Below are 26,609 nucleotides of genomic sequence, written 5' to 3'. Positions count from 1 at the left end.
CTGTGCATTCATCGCCTTAAATCATCTGAAATGGGGCCAAATCTCCACTCTTCGGACCATTCAGCACGCTTCTAGCTGGCTACTACGCAGTGTCGCTGAAAGCACTGGTCCTTTGCGAGGCACCAGAATCAAAGTTTCCCTTCGATGCAGTCTCTTTCGCAATTATTGTTCGAAAACTGCTTGCAATGGGCCTGCATTCACTGACAGCAGCAATTCCTGTCTGGTTTCAAACCGACAGTCAGTAGCAAGTCGTAACACAAGTTTCCAATCTAAGTCGGTTAGCATTTTTATACACCCACCGGTCTTACGGCGTGTTACATGGCTATGATTAGTTCGAAGGTTATTTGATACGTCTGATAAAAAGTTTGTTTCGTAAACAACTCTTCTTACTTCTCGACAGAGTTTCTTTCGAGGGGTATACGGTTGTTACAGCGTTTCTCCAGCTTTTTCATCCAATAGGGAAAATACGTTCTATCAAACTCTGAAAATAGTAGTTGACTGCAAAAATACTCGTTGACTGCAACTATCACTTCCTGATTTGATGAAAATATGTTCCCAACAAGCCAAAGTTTCAAGATATTTACGGGAAGAAGTCACTTGGCGCTCTAGTGAATAGGGTGGATGAGGAACCAATTTAATTCCCATTTCAGGCACTTCCTCCACTATTATCACTGATGTGTAGGATAGTCATTTATCCTGGAAAAAGAGCAACTTTTTGTGTGCCCATCTTGGTCTTCTTTGAGCCAAAGCAAGTTTCAGTCGATGCAAAAGTGAATAACAGAGTTTAGATGTGTTTCTGTATATTTCCATGTATTCTATAGAATTATTCCCTGGAAATCCAAACAACTAAAAGAAAACAGTGGTAGACACCTAGACACTATACTACCTGCCAAAAAAATTATCCTTGCTTTCTTCAGTGAACTTCTTTGACTGCCGTTTCGAATCTAGTGAGTAATGATGGATCTATGTATCATCAGCAGTTACAAACTGACGCAAAATTTCTTGTGGACTGCGATTAAACTCCACCATACATTGTGCTGAATTGCTGTATGAGATACGCTTTTGATTGCTTGTTGGTAATCGCAGCACCCCACCACGCACACATCTTCTTCATTGCCAATCCCTTTGCAGGATATTATGCATTTGCTCAGTTCCGATGCCTACAGCGTCAGCAATCACAAGGATTTTTGTTCGGTGATCTTGTGTTACCATATCGTCGATTTTGTCAGCCGTTTCCATTGTGGTGATCACAACTGGAGAGAAGGACCGTGCTTCGTGTTCAGTGCTTGTCTCACCACTTTTAAATTTATGGATTGAAAAGTAAATGGTCTTTAGTGACGTTGCAGACTCTCCAATTCTGTTTTTAGTTGTACGGCAGATCACCCCCTCAAATGAAAATGTTTAATAACAGCACGAACTTTGGTTTTCTCCATTTTCAATCGCAGGCGACCACTGAACAATTTAGACGACTTTCAAGAAACAATTATGCTCTGAACACTGTTGAAATTCTTTATACGTTCCTTGGAATAATTAAGTTTACAACCCCGGAGGCGCAACGAAAGTGTTCCATTATTTCATGGAAATTTAGCAGACTTGTCAAACCAATCACTTACGATTGACAGGCCAAGGCGGTACACCAACAAATCGGCCAACTTTATTCGCTGTATGGTCATGGAAAGTCTAGGCTCTATGGCGTCTGTAACTGAGTCACGTCTTCACGTCGACCGATCTCACTGCGCTGATCCCATACAACTGACTACCACGTACAGAGCACTTCACTGCTATGACTTACACCTGTAGTGGATGGTCCTATGACCGAACATAAGCAATTCTGCATCATCCACAGTGCTCCAAATAGGACCAGCGTGTACTGTTAAGGGGATTACAAGTGTTTTGTCCGAAGAGTTTACATACCTCTGTTATCGCATATTTCTGTTCCTATGTCTTAGGTATGTTTTTATTTTATTTCAAACTAAATACCTTGTCGTTGTGTAAGTCGAGTTGATGAAGAAGAGCCACATCTACAGTATAGATGTATTATCGCAAGTTATAGTATTATTCAGCTACCGTACTTACCCCTTAGTGGCGAAGTTCGTCCACATGCGGGTCATACGCGCTATTACTTTTCCTTCCACCGTTTCTGGTCCTTTGGGTACGTCTTTAAACATTTCTCCCGAGAACAAGTAGCCGATGTCATCGCCATGAGAGGCACCTATAAATATAATCAATTATCACTGCAGGGTCTGTTAGATACTATATTATTTATTTTCTTTAAAAGTGGTTCAACATGAAATCATACAATAACACTTGTAAACTTTTATAAGGGGTGATCAAAAAGTTTCCCTTTAGGGCGCTCCTGCAGCGTGAATGCATCGTAGCGCCACTTCATTTCGGGTATATAAGCACTAGAAAATATGTGGGAGGTTCCTTTGACATTCGTGACTTTGCAACGTGTGAGAGGTGAACACGGAAACGTGAATTACGACGACATTCTAGAATGAAATTTTCACTCTACACTGGAGTGTGCGCTGACATGAAACTTCCTGGCAGACTAAAACAGTATAAGATTTTCACTCTGCAGCGGAGTGTGCGCTGATATGAAACTTCCTGGCAGATTAAAACTGTGTGCCCGACCGAGACTCGAACTTGGGACCTTTGCCTTTCGCGGGCAAGTGCTCTACCAACTTTTTTTTTTTTCATAGTACAAAATTTATTTTTTAATACAAATGAGATTCAATTACAAAATAGTACACAAGAAAACAACTTATTGGGAAAAGTCTTACAAAGCTTCACCTTTGTGGTGCAGAACATAACAATTAAGCTCAAATTTTACACTTCAAATGGAAAATAAAAATATTACAAAAAAAGAAAAGAAAAAATCAGCCTGTGCATAAAATAACCTCCCATCTTTTTGGTTACTTTCATGGAAATGCGATGACAAAGCCACAAAACTGAAGTTGTACTAAGGCACTTATGCAAATAACATGTACAGAAATATGTCAATGAATACTTAAAGAAAATGGTGTTTCTACACACACTAATTATTAAGCTCAACAAAAATATAATCACAGCCTACAATGCTTATTTCACAAACTACTAACTACATTTTTTTTTTGAGAATGCATAAAAAAAACAAGGCAGCCATGCGCAAAAGGTTGCCAATAAAGTGAACTAAAAAGGGCCATCTTGCTCGCCGCGGTCACATTGCTAGGCGGGCGGCCAGGAACGGGCGGTCGTCATTGCATTGGACATCACCAGCCACCAATCGTTGGAGCGCCCGGGGCCGCTGCACACAGTCAGAGACTGTTTCTGTTACCATAGGGGAATCGTGGAAAGATCACATCTACAAGTTAATGTCTTCTCACACCCGGCACACCCCAGCTGGGTGGTGGGTCCATGAATGACGAACCCAAATAGTTCGCAAAAAGGTTCCGGTAATCCTGTCTGTTCGTTAAGACCAGAAACTCGTCGATCATATAGTACCATAAATCGAGGACGTCTTTGTCTCCATCGCGGTATATGTAGTGTATCGCCATTCCTCGTACCCAATTAACCGCATTCATCCGGGTCATAGGGAAATAGACAGCGTCGGGATGAAAGAGTTCTTGGGGTAAAATCGAAACGTAGGGGCGGCGGAGCAGGAAAGCCAGGATCTGGCGGATCAGTTTCCAGCACTCACGCGCGGGGCCACAGTTCAGTCTATGTTCGTCCGTGTCTAACGTCGTGCAACGGGGGCACACAGGGTCGTCAATTAGGTGAATGGCATGCAGCCGTTGTCGGGTTGGAAGTTTCTCGTTAACGACCACATACCACGTCGACCGCACGAAAGTAGACAGGAACGGCGCGTGGATGGCTCGCCATACTCGTGGCCAGTCGACCGTAGGATGGCGCCGTACAATGTCGTTATCCGGAGTCCAGTGCTGGAGAGCATTATAATAAGTCTTCGCTGTCGGATTCCGTGTCTCCGATATAACCCGCAACACATAGCTATGCTCTACGAAAAACGTTCTAATGTGTGACAGCGAGGGCGATAAGTGTCCAACTGGTACCGGTGGGTACAGCGTACGTGGGGCCACTTCTTCAATCAGTAGGCCTGGGAGACTGGCTGTTGGTGAAAGCCAGAGTCGCCTCATGGAACGGAGATACAGTGCCAGCGCTCTGTGCTTGACGTGAGTGAGTCCAACACCGCCTTTGTCGAAGGGTAAAGTAAGCGTAACAAAACGGATCTTGAAAACAGCACCATCGTTCACCACGTGTCCAAACACTGCCTGTATCCTGGAAGCCATCGTGTCCGTTATCGGCAGTACATGGGCGTAATGGTTAAGGTGAGAAGCCATGTACACATTAACGTATTGGGCGCGTTGCAAAATGTTCAATGATCTGAATTTATTGAGACGAGCCTCTAAACGGAGTCGTCGTAAGACCATACGATACGTAAAGGCCGCCGTGCGTTGTATTTGTCGATGGAGTGATATCCCTAAACACTTGAGCATCGGGACCTTTGTCAGAGGTACGGCCAGACCTGCAGGCATTCCTCGTCCTACCTCCATGTAGCGTGATTTCCGAAGGTTGAGCACACTGCCTGCCACCGCCCCATACTGGTGGAGCCAGGAAAACGCCGTGTGTATTTCGTCACCAGACCGTGCTAAGAACATCACATCGTCGGCGTATGCACCACATCGAAAGATTACGGAACGGAGGGTAAGTCCTTCTAAGCGTCGCCTTAGTCCGTGAAGAGCTGGTTCGAGGGCAACGGCGAAGAGCATGGCAGAAAGAGTACAACCCTGCCGGACGGACCTGTTGACACGGACGGGGGCGGACCGACAGCCGTTGATCATAATCCTCGTGACAGCCCCATGGATCTATCGAAGCACAACAGACGTCGTCAGACGCGGGACACCGATGTGTTCCATAACAGCACGCAGGAAACCATGGTTAACGCGGTCGAAAGCATGGTCGAAGTCCAGTGCAACAAGAGCGCCTTGGAGGCGGCAGTTTGCATGAGCGCCACCACGTCTCTATAGGTGCTTAAAGTCGTAAACACATTAGTGTCGCCCCCGATGCAGGTTTGATCAGTGTGAATGGCCGCCATTACCGTAGGTTTGAGCCTCTCACGAAGCATGAGTGTCAACAGCTTATAGTCAGTGTTTAGCATTGTCAACGGGCGAAAATCAAGAGGGCGACGGCCTCCGCCGGGTTTGGGCACAGGGATCAAGAGACCCTCAGTAAAGTCAGATGGTACCTGAAAATCGGCGTCCAGGAGTTCACTGTACATCCTGACCCACATTGGGCCCATGAGATCAAAGAACCGCTTGTAAAATTCAAGAGGGAGGCCGTCAGGGCCAGGCGTTTTGTTGGGAGAGCCACGCAACAGAGCCTCTCGCAGTTCTTCCAAAGTCACCGCCGACAAGAGCGTAGCATCATCTTGTAGGTTCCGAGAGACTGGTAGGTCAGATAGGACTTCCCTGACCCCTACATTCATGTGGGACTCCCTCTCGTAAAGAAGTTTATATGACTGTGTGAACGCTCGGACGATATCCATTTGTGCGTCAACGCGTCGCCCGTCCTCCGTCTCAACCTCGGTAATGAGCTGCCTCTTGCGTCTTCGGCGTTCTTGAATGATATGGTGGAGGGAAGGTCGTTCACCACGAACATCATCAGTCGTCCTCGCTCGCACCCGCACACCCGCAAGACGTACGGCGTTGATACGAAGCAATTGTGCCTTGACGCGTTGTACTGCTGATTGTCGCTCTGGCGACGGCGGTTGTACAGCCAGTTCGCGGAGCGCAGTATAGTAAAAATCAGTAGTCGCAGTATACCAGCGCGCTCGGTCGCGTCCATAGCTGACTAATGTTCGGCACAGTGCGGGTTTTGCACACCGTAACCACCATTGAAGTACAGAACGGTAGGCGGGTAAACGCCGGTGGCAAGTGCTCCATGTGGACTCGACTGCGCGTCTGCAATTTATCTCATCAAGAAGGGCCACATTGAGGCGCCACGGACCCCTACTTCGGCGGACGCGCTGGCGGGGAAGGATGAGAGTACACACATATGCGAGATGATCCGTGAACGCTGCCGGCCACATCTCAGCGTCGACAACGGCCGATCGTAGGCCGCGGGTGACGTAGACTCGATCCAAACGGCTCGCGGAGTGACTAGTAAAGTAGGTGTGTGCTCGACGGTCGCCGTGTTGGATGATCCAGGTGTCCAACAAGGCCAAGTCCTGTACAAGTGCCTGGAGTGCCGGGCAGGTGGTATAGTGTGGCTCCTGGTCGGATGGGCGGAGCACACAATTAAAATCGCCGCCTACTACCAAGTGGTCGGTATTGCCCTGGAAGAGCGGGGCTATATCTTCGGCAAAAAAGGTGCGCCGTTCTCTCCTTTTGCCGGTGCCTGAAGGAGCATATAAGTTCACCAGACGTACTGTACCAATCGTGAGTGCGACCCCCCGGGCCGACGGTAAATAGGAGACATCAGTGGCCATTATCCCTTCCCGCAGTAGAATCGCCGTACCTCCGCCGCCCACATCTGCAGGCATAGTGTAAGCGTCATATCCGTAGGCATCGAGACAGAGTCCTGATCGGACTTCTTGAAGGAAAACAACGTCCAGATCCGCAGCGCGTAACGTATCCTTCAGCATACAGGTCTTGACATCAGATGTAATGCCATTGACGTTGATCGTGGCGAGGCGGTATGCCTGGTCCATTAAGTCTCGGGAGGTGACCATGGTATGACAGGAGGGCAGTAGTCGTGACGTGGAGCGCCGGTCTTGCGAAGTGCTAGGCAGCGACGAGAGGTGCTCATGCCGTCCTAGGCGTCTGTCGCCGGCCGCGTAGACGCTGCCACCGGCATCGGTGCATCGTCTTGGTTCTGAAACGCATCCTGCAACTCCATCTCCTGCGCCCAGTCGCCCAGGGACGTTGACACCACTGGATCTCGAGAGGCAGACGGAGGCAAGGGTGCATCCCCGGTGTCGGAGCTGCGGTGATCTCCCGCATCCCCATGTGGTCCAGACCCAGCGGTAGTGGGAGAAGACGTCGAACCGTATGAGACGGTAGGGTCGCCTGTGTCGGCGCAGTGGAGCGGTTGAGGCACCTCGTCATCCAGCGGTGTCGCCTCGGGCTGTTCTACGTCGTCGGTTGTCTTGCGCCGCTTCTTATGACGCTTGGGTGATTTCTGCTTACGCTGCCGCGCCTCTGTTTCCGACGTAGGGCAAGGGGAGGACGCTGCATCCTGTGCTTCAACTTCCATCGCACCGTCGGTGAGCCGTTGTGACGGTGCGCCGGGGTCCGACGAAAGGACATCAGTAGCATCAGCACTGAAAGACGCTTGGGGCTCCGTGGAAGCTACTGCAGGGTCCTCCAAAGCTCGCACCAATACAGTGGGGTCGTCATATACAGCTGGCGTCTCCCGTCTCGCCGCCGCAACATACGTAATCGGCAGAGAGGTCGGTGTCGACGGACGAATCTGGTCGGTCGAGGGTGTCTGCGCGAGACGGCGTTGCAGGCATTCGGTACGCATGTGTCCCGTCTGGCCACAACCGGAGCAGGTTCTCGGCTGACCGTCGTAAATAATTATTGCCCTGCAACCAGCGATCGTGAGATACGAAGGAATATGGCGATGCAGGTCAATACGGACTTGTCGCACCCCGTTAAGGACAGGGTAGGTGTCGAAGGTCTTCCATTTTTCGGCCGTGTGGCCGAGAATTGTTCCATAGGGTCGAAGAGCAAGGGTGACCAAATCCGCTGGAACTTCAAAAGGGAGCTCAAACACGCGCACATTTTGGATTCCCAATCCAGCACGTTCAAGCGTCACCACACCCACGTTTCCGTCTGAGTGGCAGAACCGATAACCTGCCGTCGAGCGTCTGAGAAGTTTGTCACATGCTTCGTCGTCAGTTAACTTAAGATATACGACGCTGGAGACAATAGATAAGTGGATACCGATCAGCTCGTTAGGATCAACATGTACCACATCGCGTAAAAAACGCTCTACTTCGTGGGCCTTGGGTCTAGAGTACGTAGTGTCGAACTGCAGCTTGATCGTGGCTTTCCGATACGAAAGAGCCATCGTGTGTCAGGAACGTGACGGCAATACGTAACACTAGCGCGCCGGCGCGGTAAACAACAACACACCCGGAAACGCGACACGGAGCGGCCGGGACGTACCGCACCGCTCCACAGCCAAAGGCCGACTGAGGCCAACTGAGCTACCGAAGCACAACTTACGCCCGGTACTCCCAGCTTTACTTCTGCAGGTACCTCGTCTCCTACCATCCAAACTTTACAGAAGCTCTTCTGCGAACCTTGCAGAACTAGCACTCCTGAAGGAAAGGATATTTCGGAGACATGGCTTAGCCACAGCCTGGGGGATGTTTCCAGAATTGAGATTTTCACTCTGCAGCGGAGTGTGCACTCATATGAAACTTCCTGGCAGATTAAAACTGTCTGCCCGACCGAGACTCGAACTCGGGACCTTTGCCTGTCGCGGGCAAGTGCTCTACCAACTGAACTGAGAGTGAAAATCTCATTCTGGAAACATCCCCCAGGCTGTGGCTAAGCCATGTCTCCGCAATATCCTTTCTTTCAGGAGTGCTAGTTCTGCAAGGTTCGCAGGAGAGCTTCTGTAAAGTTTGGAAGGTAGGAGACGAGGTACTGGCAGAAGTAAAGCTGTGAGTACCGGGCGTGAGTCGTGCTTCGGTAGCTCAGTTGGTAGAGCACTTGCCCGCGAAAGGCAAAGGTCCCGAGTTCTAGTCTCGGTCGGGCAGACAGTTTTAATCTGCCAGGAAGTTTCATATCCTCACAGCTTTAATTTCGCCGTTAACTCGTCTCCTACCTTCCAAACTCCACAGAAGCTCTCCCGCGATCCTTGCAGAACTAACACACCTGGAAGAAAGGATATTAAGGAAACATGGCTTAGCCACAGCCTGGAGGATGTTTCTGGAATGAAATTTTCACTCTACAGTTGAGTGCGCCCTTATATGAAACTTCCTGGCAGATTAAATCTTTGTTACGGACTGAGACTCGAACTCGGGAGTTTTGCCTTTCGCGGGCAAGTGCTCTACCAGCTGAGCTTCGCAAGCACGACTCACGCCCCGTCCTCAAAGTTTTAATTTCGACATTATTATCAAGTGCGTCCTAACGGTATCAACAGGCTATTATTCTTTTCTTGGCTGCCGGGGGACAAACACCGTTAGGTATGTACTGGAGAATGAAGAATGGAGAAAGCATGGCTGTCGAAAACCATCGCTATGGAATGTTCAGTGCTGCACGCGATTTGACATAAGATGTCGGTCGAACTGGAAGCCAGCCTTCTCCAGTACACTCGACATTCGAGCGGCCGTCTTACAGTCTCGATCTCCCACCACATGATCATCAACCCTTCGGTCCCTTAAAAGAGGACTTGAATGCCTGTCGGAGGAGGACGTGCAGCAGGCAGTTATGGACTTCTTCGCGCAGGAGGAAACGTTGTTTTACCAAACTTCAACCTGGTGAATCGGTTAGAAAATTAGCTCACTGCACGGCATTCGATCGGGAACCTTTCGATCGCCTCTTATACTTCGATTAAGTATGGAACTTCGATATTCTGTAATTTGTGCTAGAAAAATTCTAGGAGATTTTCATGTCCAGAATTATTTGTTTACCTGCAATGTGTTCTTTGGTTAAGATCTTCTTGGACAAGTTAAGATTGGTGACGACATCGAAGTGATAGAAATACACCGGTTGTGCTCCGGCGACTGCAGACTGCACCCGTGCCGCCACAAAGGCGGGATAATTGAAGACGATGTCACCGCGCAGCTGTAACAAGAGAAACGTCTTAAGACTTAGATTCATCAACCTCATTCCTAAGCTCTAATACATCTGCCAGAATTTTGGAGGATTATATTTTCATTCTGCAGTCCTGGCTATAAACGATACTTTATTCATTATAAACATATTCCAAAGGAAGTATGGCGTCCTTTCATTTAGGCAAAACCAAAGAAAACAGTGGCGCGGAAGAGGGTCGTGAGACGTTACTACGCTGTACTAACAGTGAAAGTGTCGAATCCGTACGTATCGTTTCCCATGCAAAGAAACGTACTTTGAATTTTAGTGGCACGTTGAGACACTATTTTATGTGCTATGTAACACAAAAACATAGTAACGTAAAAATGGAGAAATTTCTTTTTAGAGACTTCTAACAGATCGGAGGTCAACACACCAATAACCGTACAGAAAATAAATTAGGAAGTAGTGTTCTTTGATTATAAAGAATTTGATTGACATAAACAATTCATAAGCTGTAGTCTGCTTATTACTTATGTTACAGAGGAAGAGAGAGAAGGTACTCTCTATGCCAGTTGAAAGAACCGATGTGAAGAGAAATGGCAACTGAGGTAATGATTAACGGTGAAGTGAATTTGAAGTTGCCTGATGGCGTAGATAATTTCATAATGAGCACCTCAATGGCAGGTAAGAGTAAGAAAAATGGACATCCCTAAAAGGGAGATATCAGAAGTTGGACAGGAAGCTATGGAACTAGAAGGTAACTGTGAAGAAGCTTTGGATAACAGAAGAATTCCTTTAATTGTGTAAAAATATTCATGAAAATGAAGTAAAACTTCAATACAAGTGACTTATGAATGAAATTAGTTGGTTGCATGAAAATTGTAGGAAATGGAATGTTATCTGGTTACCGGAAGGTTCAAAAATGGCTCTGAGCTCTATGGGACTTAACTGCTAAGGTCATCAGTCCCCTAGAACTTAGAACTACTTAAACCTAACTAACCTAAGGACATCACACACATCCATGCCATCACCGGAAGGACAAGAGTCAAAGCAGTCTTCGCTGAAATTAAAGGCCTGGTCGTCAACTTTAAGACATATTAGGAATCCAGTTGTGAAACACAGAGGTGACACAGGGCATGTGGAAACAGTACACTGAGACGCTCTACGAGGGGAGGATCTGTCTGTTGACAAAAGAAGAAGTTGGGGTCGATAAGGAAGTCATGCTTGACCTACCAGTAGCTTTTAATAGAGCTTAAGAAGATTTGTGAACAAATAATTCGGAAGGAACAGAAAATCTGCCTTTGGAATTCTTAAGTCATTGCTGGAAGTGCCACCTAAATAACTAATAAGAAAAATATCGTCCACGCCATCCAGAAGACAGCATGGGGAGAGTGCGAGAACTATGGCACAATCATATATATAGAAGTCCGGTTTTAAGAAAGGTCAAGGTCCTATACATATCTGTTATTGCGTTTGAATACGACTTTAAAACAATCAAAACAGGTTCATAATATCTGTGTACATAAAATATCGCTTGAAAATGTACATTCTCAGGTGATGCATTTCATAAACGTGAGATATCTCTAGTACCTTTACCTTTCTTAAAACCAGGCTTTTCCTCATCCATCGTTTAGTTTTTCATTCAAATATATGTAAAATAAAACCAAGGATCTGTTATACGAGTAAAATCCCGGTTTTAGGAAAGGTCAAGGTCCTAGATATATCTGACATTGCGTTTCAATACGACTTTAATATAATCAAAACACGTTCTTAATATTTGTCGACATGAATTGTCTCCTGATAATGTAAAATGATGCAGGACGATCTAAATTCTCAGGATCTGTTGTATGAGGAAAAGCCTGGTTTCAGAAAGATAAAAGGTACTAGAGATATCTCACGTTTATGAAATAAAATGCATCACCTACAGTCGTCCTTGCGATGTCATGTACCTGAGAATTTAGACTGTCCTGCATCATTTTAGATTGTCAAGCGGCATTTTATGTCAACAGATATTATGAACGTGTTTCGATTGTTTTAAAGTCGTATTCAAACGCAATGTCAGATAAGTATAGGACCTTGACCTTTCCTAAAACTGGGCTGATATATTCCTTCCTGCCAAATCAACACCGGCTAGATCTTTCGAACAATTAAGTTCAGGTGATATCTGGATAAGACTATCATACCATAATTTTTACAATGAGCTACTTGTCCCCACTGTCCTATATTTTTACCACATATTTCGTCACTTTATAGGTGATAGTTGGTCTTCCATGTAAATCGTGCTCTATATTACCAATAAAGCGTTCCCATAACTCTGAGTGTGCTTTCAAAGTTGTGTATTTTGCATTATTTTGGAAAAATACTTCGAGAATCAGCTAGACTTAATCACGCTAAAATTAGTGATAATTTCTTTAGCAAGAAAAATATTGACAAATTTACCTGTCCATCAAGAGGGTATAGATCTATTATAAATTCTGTAATAATAAATGAGGGATCTCCTGGACAGATTGCACCCACCAAAGTTTGTCGAAGAAAAGGTATTGAATTGGATCACTTCTTAATGGCGTCAAAAATTTACTTCCGTACAAAGTGAAGGAAACCAGAGAAACCAATTAAAGTTCAAGCTTTTATTGTGAACTGTTTATATGATAGCAGCATAGCGGATCCCCACCAAAATTAATTTATGATCTTCTATGGCATCCATGATAATATAACTTGGCATTTACTGGAATAATAGAAGGAGGATAATGCAGGGCAGAGTAGAACACGCAAACCATATTTTGGTTTTAGTACGTCAGAACAGACGAAGAGACAAGACATACAGAAAAGCTTTAAAATCATTATAAGGTTGTTTAATTAAAAGGAAATTACGAGGGGACTTCAAAAAGTAAGTTGCACTTTGTTATGGGAGACCAAATAACTTTTATTCAGTTCTGCACTACACTTGAGTTTGACAGAGAAACATGACAACATTGTCTCCAGGTTGCTGTAATCGACAGTCGGAACCTTTTCACGGAGCCATTCGAGAAGCGCTGTGTTAACGTCCTCATCGTTTGAAAATATGCGTCTGTTGCGAATCAGCAACTCGATTTGACTACCTCGTCGGTATCGTCTTTGGTCGATCTCGATGTCCGGCCTTGCCGATAAGCGTCATCCATGCCTTTGCGGACTCCGTCAGATTGTTGGCACAATTTCATTATGCCTGTGCGTGACACTGTATTTGGCCCATATACCGCCAGAATGGTACGGAGAGTCGGAGTTACATTTCGACGTTCTGCTGCGCATAGTTCACAGTTCCAACTGCTGCACCCACACTGTGATGCACTTGTTATCCGTACTACAGCAGTACTGTGGCTTCCTACAGCAATCCTAAAGATTGTACTCACTCCTAACAGTGCGCCATTCTTGTTGCGAAAGGTATTAGTGTGGGATGACATGTGGAACTTCTCTCGCAAATAAAGACAAGCGTAATATATTTAAAACTGTAACCATATTTATTCGGCGAAAGAACTGTATGTTTGGAATGTAAAGAAGACTTTAGTTGCCAAGGCTATGGCCGCAAGTAAAGAACACACAATAAAATAGATATAATTGATGACGATCTTCCAATAAATATGAAGACCTCTTCACAAAACTCGTTTTTCGGTGCTTTTCTGTTCTCTGTACACTGTTGCATGTTCCTTGACTTCATCCAGGTGACAAATCAAGGTGAAAGTCTATCAGCCACGCGTTAGCAGATGGGCTAAGGTCTTTGAGCCATGTTTTGGTTGTATATTATAGGAGTTACATTATGAATTTGTAAGGTCAAATATTAAAATTTCTTTATAGCTCTTTTTAAGAATCTGTGAAACTTAAATGATGATTAGATACGGTATTATTTTAAATGTTCCAAAATTTAAAAAAAAAGTCAGAAGTGGTAACTCATTCAGTTCATTTGTACTAGCTAAACGCCTAATGTTGTATTTCTGTATTTGTGTTATTGCAGATACAAGGGAGGGCCTCAGTAGTAATGGCACTTTCAACAAACACGTATTTTCTGTGTGGCTGTGTACAAAATATAAGATGATCCTTACACAAAAGAAAACAGCAATCATCCATGTTAAGTAATGCTAATTGTTTACACAAGTAGCGCTGTTAACAGTTGTGAGTCGACAATTTGTCTGCAGGTAGCATTAACACTTATTTTAAAATTGTTGTTGTTAGTCGCTGGCAACAAACAGGCAACTTACATAAACATAAAAAAATATAACGAAGGTAAACATATCTGTTCGAAACCGGTAATGGTGCTATTTATGTAAATACGAGTGAATAGCGTGGTTGTTGTTACTTTCTTTCGAAGAATCAGATTGTAACAACATTCTTATTGTCGCTAGGATCGTCAGTTTCCTGGATTGATACTTAGAACGTTCTCGATGAAGTGTATATTTTCTAATTTGCCTCATTATTTTTGCACTGATGCGGTGAGCAGCATAATTCTGTGTGCATCAGAATACGTTCTCAATCTGCAGGGTACAAATTAGCCATGTACAAAATGAGAGAAACTGCTTTTTCATTCTCCTGGATAATGTGATATTTGGTATATAAAACGTGTTCGCTTCCACTCTTTCATTATGTTAAGCTGCGGGAGGACATTACAGTTTTGTGTTATTTCTTTCAAAAACATTTTGTTGGAAATAAAATGTTGCTAATTTTCTCAAAACTTCGTTGCGAGATATTGAGTGTGTTTCATTGCAGTAAAATAACACATACATTTATACATACAGCTGTCTAAGGAAAGACGAAATTAATTATACTAACTACGTTGGACTTACATCAGCATACATTTCGACGGTTGAATCTTCCAGAGGTTGATTTTCAAAGTAGAACCTCTTGATGTCTCGAGCAACGGTGATGCGTTCCTCCCTCTTCACGGGAATGTCAGCTGGCAACAGCCTTTGGAAGTTTGTATTGAGCTCCCGCATTGTTCCCTTGTTCTCCGTCAGTTCTGGTGAAAGCAATTTAAAAAAATCTAATGCAGTAGACTTTACAAATGATAGGAACGAAGTAATCTTTCACAGAGGGAGACAGGAAATGTACTTGCGAAAGGTTCGGAGAGATGGGAAGATTACAGCTTCATTACTTCGTTCACAGATAGTGTACTGAAATCATGTATTTAATAGTAAAATATATTCAAGAGCAAATGTAGACTAGGATAACAACTCAGTAAAAAAACGGTCAGGGAAGTTGGACTACAAACTACTGAGTGACAATGATTGAACTATGTGGGAAAAAAAGTATATTAGTTACAAACTGCGTCACTACAGATATTCGGATTTAGGTTATGACAAGTTCGATATACCTGCCACCAAATGGTTCAAATGGCTCTGAGCAGTATGGGACGTAACATCTGAGGTCATCAGTCCCCTAGAACTCAGAACTACTTAAACCGAACTAACCTAAGGACATCACACACACACATGCCAGAGGCAGTATTCGAACCTGCGACCGTAGCGGTCTCGTGGTTCCAGACTGAAGTGCCTAGAACCGCTCGACCACACCGGCGGGCATAGCTGCCTTCAATGACGATGATGTGGTGCAGGCGAATAATGAAATTCTGCGTGAGCTGCTAAAATATTGGAACATCGATGTTGTCCATGACTTTCTGAATGGCTCTTTTCTTCTCAGAAATGGCATTTGTGTTATTGCTGTAAACTTTTTCTTTAATAGAGCCCCAGAAAAAGGAGTCCCATGTGCTCATGTCCGTAGAATATGGCGGCCAATCGAAGGCAATGCAAGTAGTCTCTGGGTGCCCCAGAGCCAGACTGCGATTCCTAACGTGCTTCTCCAAGACATCAAACACTCTCCTGCTTCGGTGGGGTCGAGTTCTGTCTTGTACGAACCTCATCTTGTCGAAATCTGAATCACTCTGGTAAATGGGAATAATATACCATATTCCAAAACCTTCACGTACAATTCGGTACTCACCGTGCCATCATGGAATATCGCACCGGTTGTTGCGTTACTAGACTTTGCACACCATACAGTCAACCGTTGAGAGTGAAGAGACGTCTCGATCGAGAAATGAGCGTTCACAGTCCCCCAACGCCCCAATGTTGCTCATTGAAGAACCCATCCAAATGAGAGCCAGAAGTGGCGTGCGCGTGCTCATACTAATTCCCATCATGTCTTGCTTCCGCGACCATGCAGTTTGAGTGCCCTGACACAAACCGTTCAAAGGTCTTTATTTTAGATACTTCAATACTTGTCACCCTATAGGTACAAGAAAGGTAATTCCTAAGTACTGTTTCAACCTGTCAACATCAGAAGGAAGGCGTAAAAAAAATACTTAGTGAAAGAGACTATATAAAGGGTAATCAAAATATCCACGGGTGTACTGCCGGTCTATAGTGTCCAACGGGCACAATATTTCGGCGATCAAACATGTCGCCATAATCAGGTGAACTGACGGACTGAGCTCCTGTGAACGTGCCGGCACGGACATCCGTACGCTATGGCTGCTCAGGGGGAACTGGGTTCGGTAGCGGCGGCGGCCGATTTAAATACCCTCCGCCCGCGGCCCGCTCCCTCCGCCGTCCGCACCCCGCGCCACGGTAGCGCGGAGGAACAGATTGCGACGGCGTCTGAGATGACGTCGGTGTGATGGCTCTGTCCGCCGTGGTCGTCACAACTATGCGTTTGCTCGATTTACTCTTGATTAACCCAATCGCTGGTTCCCAAGCCTTGCTAAGATTATAGCCACAGTCACGGTTTATGAGGTCGTCATTGGTGCGAATTTCGATGGCCTCTCTAACAACGCTGTCCCAGTATCTCGACGTCTGTACCAGAATCCTCGTGCGGTCATACTCCATAGAGTGATTTTCCGACAAACAATGTTCAGCGACCGCCGACTTGCTCGGATACATCAGTCGAGTGTGCCTCTGGTGTTCACGGCATCGATCCTCGACGGTACGCATCGTCTGACCAATATACGACTTGCCACATTGACACGGAATCTGGTACACGCCGGCCTTCCTCAAACCGAGGTCATCTTTGGGGCTCCCCACCAGTGCACGAGTTTTATTCGGAGGACAGAACACAGTTCCGACCCAGTGTTTCTTCAGAATGCGGGCGATTTTCCCCGAGAGTGCGCCTGTGTATGGAATAAATGCAGTGCCTACCTCCTCCCTCATGGCTTCATCCATCTCAACAGGTTGTGCTGCAGTGGTTGGGCGGAGAGCACGTTGGATTTGCCACTCTGAGTACCCATTTTTTCGAAACACAGTTCTCAGATGTTTCAATTCCTGGGGTACACTCTCTGTGTCAGAGATAGTGCGCGCCCTATGTACTAGAGTTTTAAGTACCCCATTCCTCTGTGAAGGGTGGTGGCAGCTGTCTGCGTGCAAATACAGATCAGTGTGTGTTGTCTTTCGATACACCTAGGGTGCGGTCAGCCCTTCTCCTGACCAAGACGTCAAGGAAAGATAATTTACCCTCCGTTTCAGTCTCCATAGTGAATTTGATTTTGGGGTGTATGGAGTTTAGATGTGTAAGGAAGTCAAGGAGTTTATCCATACCATGTGGCCAGATGATGAACGTGTAGTCCACGTAACGGAAAAAGCAAGTAGATTTCCATTCGGATGACGACAGGGCTTCCTCCTCGAAGTTCTCCATGTACAAATTCGCTACCACCGGTGAGAGTGGGCTAGACATGCCGACTCCCTCCGTTTGTTCGTAGTATTCTCCGTTAAAAAGAAAATACGTGGAAGTCAAGACATGCCTAAAAAGTTCAGTGGTATTCTCGTCAAACCTCTGACCAATCAACTCTAGCGACTCTCGCAGGGGTACCCTCGTAAACAAGGAAACGACGTCAAAACTCACCATGATATCTGACTCATCCAACCTGAAGCTATCAAGGCGGATGTGATGAGGGCATTTACCCACATAAGGACTTAATATTCCCGTCAGGTATTTGGCCAACAAATATGTAGGTGCCCTGATGTTGCTGACAATGGGGCGTAATGGTACCCCCTCTTTGTGAACCTTCGGGAGTCCATATAGTCTAGGCGGTACCAGACCTTAGGGTAACAATTTCTTAGCGTCACCCTCCGGTAAATCTGCGTCCTTATATAAAGGGTGGTCACAAAATGTGTGAAATGCTTGTAGGGATGTTACATTGCAGGTTGTACTGAGACATAAATGTTAAGAAAGAAATTCGATACGTTGCTCCGTTTTCGAGTTATTTAGCATAGAATTTAGCCAGTCGGGGCGTCGCGCGCTTACACTGAAGGTGCCTGCCAGGGGCGGTGTTGCCCAACGAGTGCTTTGTCTCGTCAGCTGAAACTGGAATTTTAGCGCGCGACGATCTGATTGGCTAACTTCAATGCCAAATAACTCGGAAACGGACACTAGAGAGAATGCTGACACTGTCAACTGTATCAATAAGAATAGTCAGATACCAAAGACTGATTTATATACAAATGTAAGGTTCAGTTTTCGAGTATTATAAAGATACATCTACAGTCCTTTAACCTCCCGGAGCATGCCATTCTTCAGCTCCTAAATTAGAGTGTATGTGTTAAGGAGTAATGTCGGAGACGCCGTTTATACCTACCTCCGATGAACATTATTCCTTCACGAGAACAGACACCTAAGATGGTGGGCACTTTGTTGAACTTGCCACTCTTCAAAATTTCCATAGGACTCTGTGTGATGATTGCGTCCTTCACGCTCTCCGGTTCTATGGTTGGCGCAAAAGGTACCAGCGACTGCATTCTCTGCTTTTCCTAATCGACAGACACAGTCCACAGTATTTCAGAACGCAAACTTGTATTGTTTCATCTGTAATAATGCCTCGTGAATGTTGCACACGTTTACCCCACCTCTTTGGTCAGGCAGTTTAGTGTATTCTCGACGAGCCTCTGCGCTGGTTGGTCTCTCATGAAGGCCAGTAGTTCCTCTGAACTGTCTCCCGTGAAGCCAAGGGATTGTGCCAGGCGAAACGTCCTGTCCTTAATAGGAGCCGACACCAGCTCCAATGACGCCACGCCACTTTGACAGATAACCTTGTGGAACAGACCTGCCAAAAGAGAATAAATGAAATAAAAAATCTAGTCACTGTACAACTATTCACTAAAGTATGTTATAAGTTGGAGTGACATTGTCGTGAAAGTTATATCAGGATCAATTGATGGTATGAAAGGGACTCTTGAGGCTGTTTATTTACCGTCGCTTGCAAGTAAGGCATGAAATATAGCAGTGCACGCAGCTGAGTCGGTAGGGCGTTTGCCAGTGAAATACAATGGTTTCTGCTTCGAGTCCCAGTCAGGCACATGGTTGTCATCTGTCAGGTTGTTTCGGACACACCCCGTTAAAGAATGGACATTTATTCTCCAAGATAAGTTCTATTAGTCCCTTTGAATACGAAAAACAGATGGCTCTGAGCACTATGGGACTTAACATCAATGGTTATCAGTCCCCTAGATCTTAGAACTACTCAAACCCAACTAACCTAAGGACATCACACAACACCCATTCATCACGAGGCAGGGAAAATCCCTGACCCCGCCGGGAATCGAACCCGGGAACCAGGGCGCGGGAAACGAGAACGCTACCGCACGACCACGAGCTGCGGGCTTGAATACGAAAGAAATGTATCAGATTTAAAGTTTTGGTAACTGACATGGAGAGTTTTAGTAGAGAGTACTGCTGTACTCATGAGAGAGCTCTTACACGTAGACAAGTCTATGATCTGAATACAAGATCACCTCAGCCTCCAAACCTGCAGCTCCAAGCACGAAAAAAGTGACCTGGACTTATGAGTCGCGGCACATGTTCGATCGTGTCCTTTTCAGAATAAGCACACATTAAAAATGACTTGACGCGTATCGTCAAGTTTGCCTACGGATTGCTCCAGCTGCTTCTGCCGTCGTCTTTGTTTCATACAAGACTCAACGTTGTCCAGAGAATATTGCTATGAGTTGACTTCATTGTGACTCTTAGCTGTAGGAAGTTATTCGCAGCCAGACTGAATATAGTGTGTTTACAGAGTACGGATGACCCAGACTAACTGTACCACGATTACTAATGACTTTATACCACAGTGGTACAGGAAGCGTAGATGAACATCAGGCAGTTAATAAAACTCCTTGAACAATCCATATGCCATCGCAGATGAAAATAAGTAATCTTGCGCGTCTTATGGATATGTTGTAGTTGAGATGATTTCAGATTTTGGCTGCTGGGAAATAACATGAAAATCTATTAAGTTGCATGAAGGTTTTTGTTTTAAAATCAAATACTTGCAGAGAGTTAAAAGAACACAGCTTCTGTGATACATAAAGGCAACTCATTTGGATGAAGGTGCTTTCTGTATGTACCAAATGTAGCGTGTACGACCCAAATTATTGCTGTGTGCTAATTAAAGTAACTCGTCATTACAATTAAAGCCAGTGTTTGGGGTATGGGACATACACCGGTATAGGTAACTTCAGAAGTGACCGTTATATTTAAAAGTTCCTCGATGTTTAATAAACAAGAGGGAAAATGGCAAAAAAATGCATTTGGATACTGAGACAGATTTACTGTTGTAGGAACTGACAGGCACATCAGATGTTTGCTTTCTTCACAGTCGAAAGATGTACGGCGACCAAAGGTCTGGGAATTGTGCTTTTGGTGTCTGTCATTCTCGCAATACGTGATAAATGCAGCAGTTCGCGCCGGAATCTTTTTTTTTTTAAGCAGAACAGCTAAGAACTTATTTACTTCGTTTCAAATATGTATTACTATACGTACCCGACATATTGAAAAAGTAAGACTATAGAAAGAGATCTTGTTTCGTTTAACACTGGCTTCCCTGCAGACCAGCTTCACTATTTTCAATGCTGTGGAGTGGGAACACTGCCTTGTACTGTGATTTATGACACAGCATTAACTCTGTAAGATTTCACAGCATTGATCTTTCATCATCTTTTAGCACTGCTTGAGTAAGTGCGACATAAACTCTCGGAAGCACTATCAGCTAATGCGTTCCGCGCATCGACAGTGCAACAGTGCGCTCTAGACTTACTCATAAAAAAAATTAGAATAGATTACCTTCATTTCCCTCAGTGGTCACAAAAACTTTGGTCCTGAGACTAGCGGTTTCGGTAGCAATGATTATTTTCACATCTAGGTGGTGATCTGCTGCATCAGTTTGCAGATCCATTCGATAGTGTCGCAAACCAAACATGGCACTACTTTCACAAGCTGCGACGTGGTCGTGGATTAAAACAGTCATCCAGAAGTGTAGAATAAATTACTTTTATTTCTGTCAGACATCCAATGGCCTTGCCACAATGGTAATACCAGTTCCAGTAAGATCACCGAAGTTAAGAACTGTCAGGCTCTGCTAGTACTTGGATGGCTGATCATCCGGTCTGCAGAGCGCTGTTGGCAAGAGGGTTGCATTCAACCCTTGTGAAGAGCTACTTGATTGAGAAGTGGCTACTCAGATCTCCTAAACGGATATACGGCCGGGAAAGCCGTGTGCTGTCCACAAGCACCTCCATACCCGCATCCAGTAACGCCTGTTGGCTGAGGGTTACACGGCGGCCGGTCGGTACCATGGGACTTCATGGCATGTTCGGGCAGAGTTTAATTTATTGCCGTCAATGATCACAAAACATGTGATCCTGAGAATATCGGTTCCGTCCATGCAGTGTTTGGCTTGCACCTATAAACTAAACCAGCAAATCAGCACGGAGATCCTGAAGAGGGTTATTTCTCAGCGAAACCGATTGTCTGAGGACCAAACGTTTTTTGATCGTTGACAGAAACAAAAGAAATTTATTTTTAGACTTCTTGGATCACTGTCTAAACCAGCGAACATGCCGCAAAAAAAGAAAAAAGGACCCTCGGATAAGAGATTGGCAACTTGCAGGAAGTTGAAACGCCAAAACGCCAACATTTGCTGTTTTTATTCAAAGACCTAAAAGATTTTGAACGGACGATACTCTGAAGGAACTTTGTGAACTAACAGCAATGTGATGGCGGCTTCGAAGTATATGTTTTCTAAATATTTCAAAATTGCACCAGAGAATGGAATTCATCCTTGTGTCAACGTTTTTTTTCGTAGGTATATGCTTGGAAACTGACACCGAGAGTCGTAGTGCCAAGTAAGACGCCAGATTCGCATTCCTGGAGGACGGAAGTTTATTTCTTGTCCAGAAATATAGATTTAGCTTTTCTATGATCACATAAATTACGGGACATAAATACCAGGGTGTGTCCTTTGAAACATATACGACTAATTTTGTTCCCTGTCTTTAATGACTTCGTCGTCAACGTAAATTGTACCCTTATCTTCTGCATTTTGAGACCGACCATGGTAATATGCAGGTTAGTTATAAAAAAAGTGAAAGGCTTGTTCCAGGAAATATTGCGCTAAGCGATAATAAGAAAAAGAGTCGATGCGCTGTGATGTTTCACATTTACTTAAAATTGGAATTAGCCAATCAGGTCGTCGCGCGAGCAAATTTAAGGAGTTGCACCCGCTCGCTAGAAATGCAGTAATGCACAGACATTAGAGCGTCCTTCCTTTCCTGTGCTAACCTCTTCATCTCAGACTAAGAGTTGCAACCTATGTCCTCCATTCTTTGCTCGGTGTCTTCCAATTTCTGTCTTCCTCTACTGTTTTTGTCCTCTACAGCACCCTCCACTGCCATAGAAGTCATTCCCTGAGGTATTGCCGGATGTGCTAACGTCCTGTCCCTTCTTCTTGTCAGAGTTTTCCAGATATATTTCCTTCATTTCTGATTCTGCGCAGCATCTTCTCATTCCTTACCTTATCAGCCCACCAAACTTTTCAACATTCGCCTGTAGCACCACATCTGAAAAGCTCTGATTCTCTTCTGTTCTGGTTTTCTCGAAGTCTATGTCTCACTACCATCCAATGCTGTGCTCCAAACGTACATTCTCATAAATTTATTCCCCAAGTTAAGGCCTATGTTTGATACTAGTACAGTTTTCTTGGCCAGGAATGGCCTTTTGCCAGTGCTAGTCTGCTTTTGATGTACTTCGTGAACATAAATCTGTTGTTAAGTTTCTCGCTGTTCTATTTCTGCTACTACTCATTACTTTCGTCTTTCTTCGATTTATTCTTAATCCATATTCTGTACTCATTGGACTGTCCATTCCATTCACAAGACCCTGTAATTCTTCTTCACTTACACTCAGGATAGCAGTGTCATCACCATCTTTTTATTTCCATCATTGCTTATTCGATGTACAGATTGAACAGTTGGAGGGGGGGGGGGGGGGGGAAGAGGTCGGCTATATCCTTGCCTTACACCATTCCTAATCACAGTGTTTCTTTCTTGGTTGTCAGCTCTTATTATTCGAATTTGGCTCTTATAGATATTGTGTATTACCCCTCTCTTTCCATAGCTTACTCCTATTTTTCTCGGAATTTCGAACATCTTTCACAATTTTAAAATGTCGGACCATTTTTCCCAAGTCGACAAATTCAACGGACAGGTCGATTTTTCGATAGTCTTGCTTTCGTTATCAAGCGCAGCGTCAGAATTGCCCGTCTCATGCCTTTAGAATTCCTGAACCGAACCTGACCGTCGTCTAACAAATCTCAATTTTTTCCATTCTTCTGTATGTTTTTCTTATTAGCAACCTGGATGTATGGGCTGTTAAGCTGATAGTGCTATGATTCTCGCACTTGTCAGCTCCTGTAGTCTTTGGAACTGTGTGGATGATGTTTTTACGGACGTCGGATGGTATGTCGCCAAACACACACATTCTAAACACCAACGTGAGTAGTCGTTTTGTTGCCACTCCCCCCAGTGATTATAAAATTAATGGCTGAATATTAACTGTCCCTTCCGCCTTATTTGAACTTATGCACACCAAAGCTTTCTTAAATTCTGATTCTACTATTCATCCGCCGTCTCTTCTAAATCGATTCCTGTTTCTCCTTCTATCACATCAGACAAATCTTACCCCTCAAAGAGGCCTTCAGTGTGGTCTTCCCAGGTATAAGCTTCCTCGCTCTTAACGCTGTCATTCTTACTTTTAATTTCATCGAAGGTTATTCTGACTTTCTTATATGCTGAGTCTGTCCTTATGACAGTTATTCCTTTTTCGATTTCTTCACATTTATCATGCAGCCATTTCTTCGTAGCTTCCCCGCACTTACTATTTACTTCATTCCTTAGCGACTTACATTTCTGTATTCCTTATTTTCTCTGAACGTTTTTGAAGTACCCCCCTTTTATCGATCAACTGAAGTACTTTTTCTCTAACCCACCGTTTCTTCGCAGTCACTTTCTTTGTTCCTATGTTTCTGTTTCCTACTTCTGTGGTTGTCCTTTTCAGTGGTGTCCATTCCTCTTCACCCGTAATGCCCACTGAGATATTCCTTATTTCTCTATCTATAGCCCTAGAAGACTGTTAGAGTAACTCGTATTTCGTTAGTACTTCTCTATTCCATATCTTTGCACGTTCCTCGCGCATGGATGCGTGGGATGTCCTTAGGTTAGTTAGGTTTAAGTAGTTCTAAGTTCTAGGGGACTGAGTACCTCAGAAGATAAGTCCCATAGTGCTCAGAGCCATTTGAACCATTTTTTTCTTTGCGCTTTGATTCTTCCTGATTAATCTCTTACATTTCAGCCTACTCTTCATCACTACTACAGTTATCTGAGTCTATATCTGTTCCTGGGTACGTCTTACAATCCAGTATCTGATTTCTGAATCTCTCTCTGAGCACGACGCAATCTAACTTAAATCTACCCGTATTGCTCGGCCTTTTCCAGGTATACCTCCGCCTCTTGTTATTCTCTAACAGTGTATTCGCTATTAGTAGCTGAAATTTGTTACAGAACTCAATTAATCTTTCTGCTCTCTCACTCCTTATCCCAAGACCGTATTCCCCTGAAACCTTTTCTTCTGCTCCTTCCCCTACTAATGTATTCCAGTCCGTCATTATTTTAGATTTTTATCTCCCTTCACGTACTGTATTACCCTTTAATATCGTCGTATACCTACTCTATCTTCTCATCTTCATCATGCGTTGTAGGCATGTATACCTAAGTTATCGTTGTCAGTATTGGTCTGCTGTCGATTCTGGTAAGAAGAACCCCACCATTGAACTGTTCACTGTAACACTCATTGCTCAACATATTCATAGCGAATCCCACTCCCTTTATACCATATTTTGGCACTGTAGATATAATCCTAAGCCCATCCGACCAGAAATCTTTGTCTTCTTTCCATTTCACTTCATTGACCCCTATTACACGTAGTCAGAGCATTTGAATTTCCTTTTCTGATTTTCTAGCTTACCAACCACGTTCAAGTTCCTTACATACCACGCACCGACTCGTAGAACGTTACCCTTTCGTTATTTATTCATTCTTTTTGTTATGGTCACCCACCCCATGGCAGTCCCTTCCCGGAGGTGCGAATTGGGGACTATTCCGAAATCATTTGCCAATGAACATATCATCATTACAGTCTTTCAGTTACAGACCACATGTCCTGTGGACACACGTTGTGTGTCTTTAATTGAGTGGTTTCCATTGCCTTCTGTATCTTTATGCCGCTCATCATTGCTGATTCTTCCACATTAATGGGAAGTTTCCCACCTCAACGACGAAAGAGTCTTCTGAACCTCTGTCAGCTCTTTCTCCCTCTTTGACAAAGCTGTTGGCCGAATGAGGGTGACCTCTTATGTCGGAAGCCTTCAGCCTCAAATACTGGTTATTAATAAAAATGTAAACGGTGGCGGTTTCGAACCCAGGATCGCAGTCGTTTTGACTGCTAATCAGGGACGTTACCTCACACCTTTTATTTGTTTCTTTTTTGTTGATCTTATTTTGTATCTTATTGTTCGTTGCATGTGTTCTGGGCGGACGTCCCATAACATCCGTTCAAGTTGATCATTTATCTAGTCACTCAGTTTTTTTATTGAAGAGAGCAGCTTACAAATCTGTAAAACAGTCATGTTAGTCTGCCTTTGCACACGCTAATCCCCAAAGTTGCTAAATGAATATTCATGGCCTTTTCACAGCTAATTTTAGCGTAGTTTGTGGCACTATAATGGCTTTAGTTCACTAAAATCTGATCACGAATAAGAAAAGGATACTGACATTTATAGTTTCAGAGAACTTTCTTGTGTATCTGCCAGAAACGCTAAACTAGACGGTTTTTTTATGGAGTTTTCAATGGTAATTCCATTTACCGGGGCACTGTATCGGCTATATTTTATCGAAACCGGATCATGAAATAAATAGATTCGTACATATTATAAAAGTGTATATCTGTATGCTACACATCTCCTCAGAAACCATCGGACCGATTTAAACTAAACATTGTACTTATGTTACTTGCCATCCGGAAAGAATCATTGTGCTGGTAACAACCCTGAAAGCGGTGTGGGTCGAGGTGAAATAGAAATGAACGCCACTATATGCGAAAACCCAGATTTTATGTATCTAGTATTTGAGAACGGCAGTACTTACTGGCTTGGAAAAAACTTTATACGTGATTTGAAACCCTTACGAGAGCTTTTTTCGCTGTCGCTGGTTCCCATCCCACAGCTCCTCTCTCCCTTCCCCTGCACATTATACAATTTTTCAAATATAGCAATGAATGAATACCTTAAATTGTGTCATTGCAAGGCATATAGCTGAGGAGATACAGCGTCATGTAAGAAATAATATGCATGAGAAACTATCGCATCGTACATGACATTTCACTGTATTATGTCTTTGATACGAACCCTGCTCACGTAATGGTTACAAACTTTCCACCGATGGTGGGTATTCTCCCTGTAACATTGTGTGGGAAATAATTTTTCTATAACTCCTGCCGGGAGAC

The 26,609-nt window shown here is 44.3% G+C and overlaps 1 protein-coding gene across 1 annotated transcript in view; it reads right to left on the bottom strand.

Moving 5' to 3' along the window:
- The window catches only part of LOC126332783 (juvenile hormone esterase-like), a 64,014-nt gene that overhangs the window by 13,259 nt on the left and 24,146 nt on the right, over positions 1–26,609 (bottom strand). Inside the window, exons 5-9 of the mRNA XM_049996664.1 lie at positions 18,626–18,822; positions 18,358–18,529; positions 14,579–14,751; positions 9,644–9,797; positions 2,077–2,212 (exon numbers count right to left, since the gene is read on the bottom strand). Coding sequence (XP_049852621.1) covers positions 2,077–2,212; positions 9,644–9,797; positions 14,579–14,751; positions 18,358–18,529; positions 18,626–18,822 — 832 coding nt within the window. The remainder of the gene's footprint in view (positions 1–2,076; positions 2,213–9,643; positions 9,798–14,578; positions 14,752–18,357; positions 18,530–18,625; positions 18,823–26,609) is intronic.

Source organism: Schistocerca gregaria, chromosome 2, assembly GCF_023897955.1.
Source record: "Schistocerca gregaria isolate iqSchGreg1 chromosome 2, iqSchGreg1.2, whole genome shotgun sequence".
In the NCBI taxonomy this organism is placed as follows: domain Eukaryota; kingdom Metazoa; phylum Arthropoda; class Insecta; order Orthoptera; family Acrididae; genus Schistocerca; species Schistocerca gregaria.
This window is presented reverse-complemented; position numbering and strand designations above follow the sequence as displayed.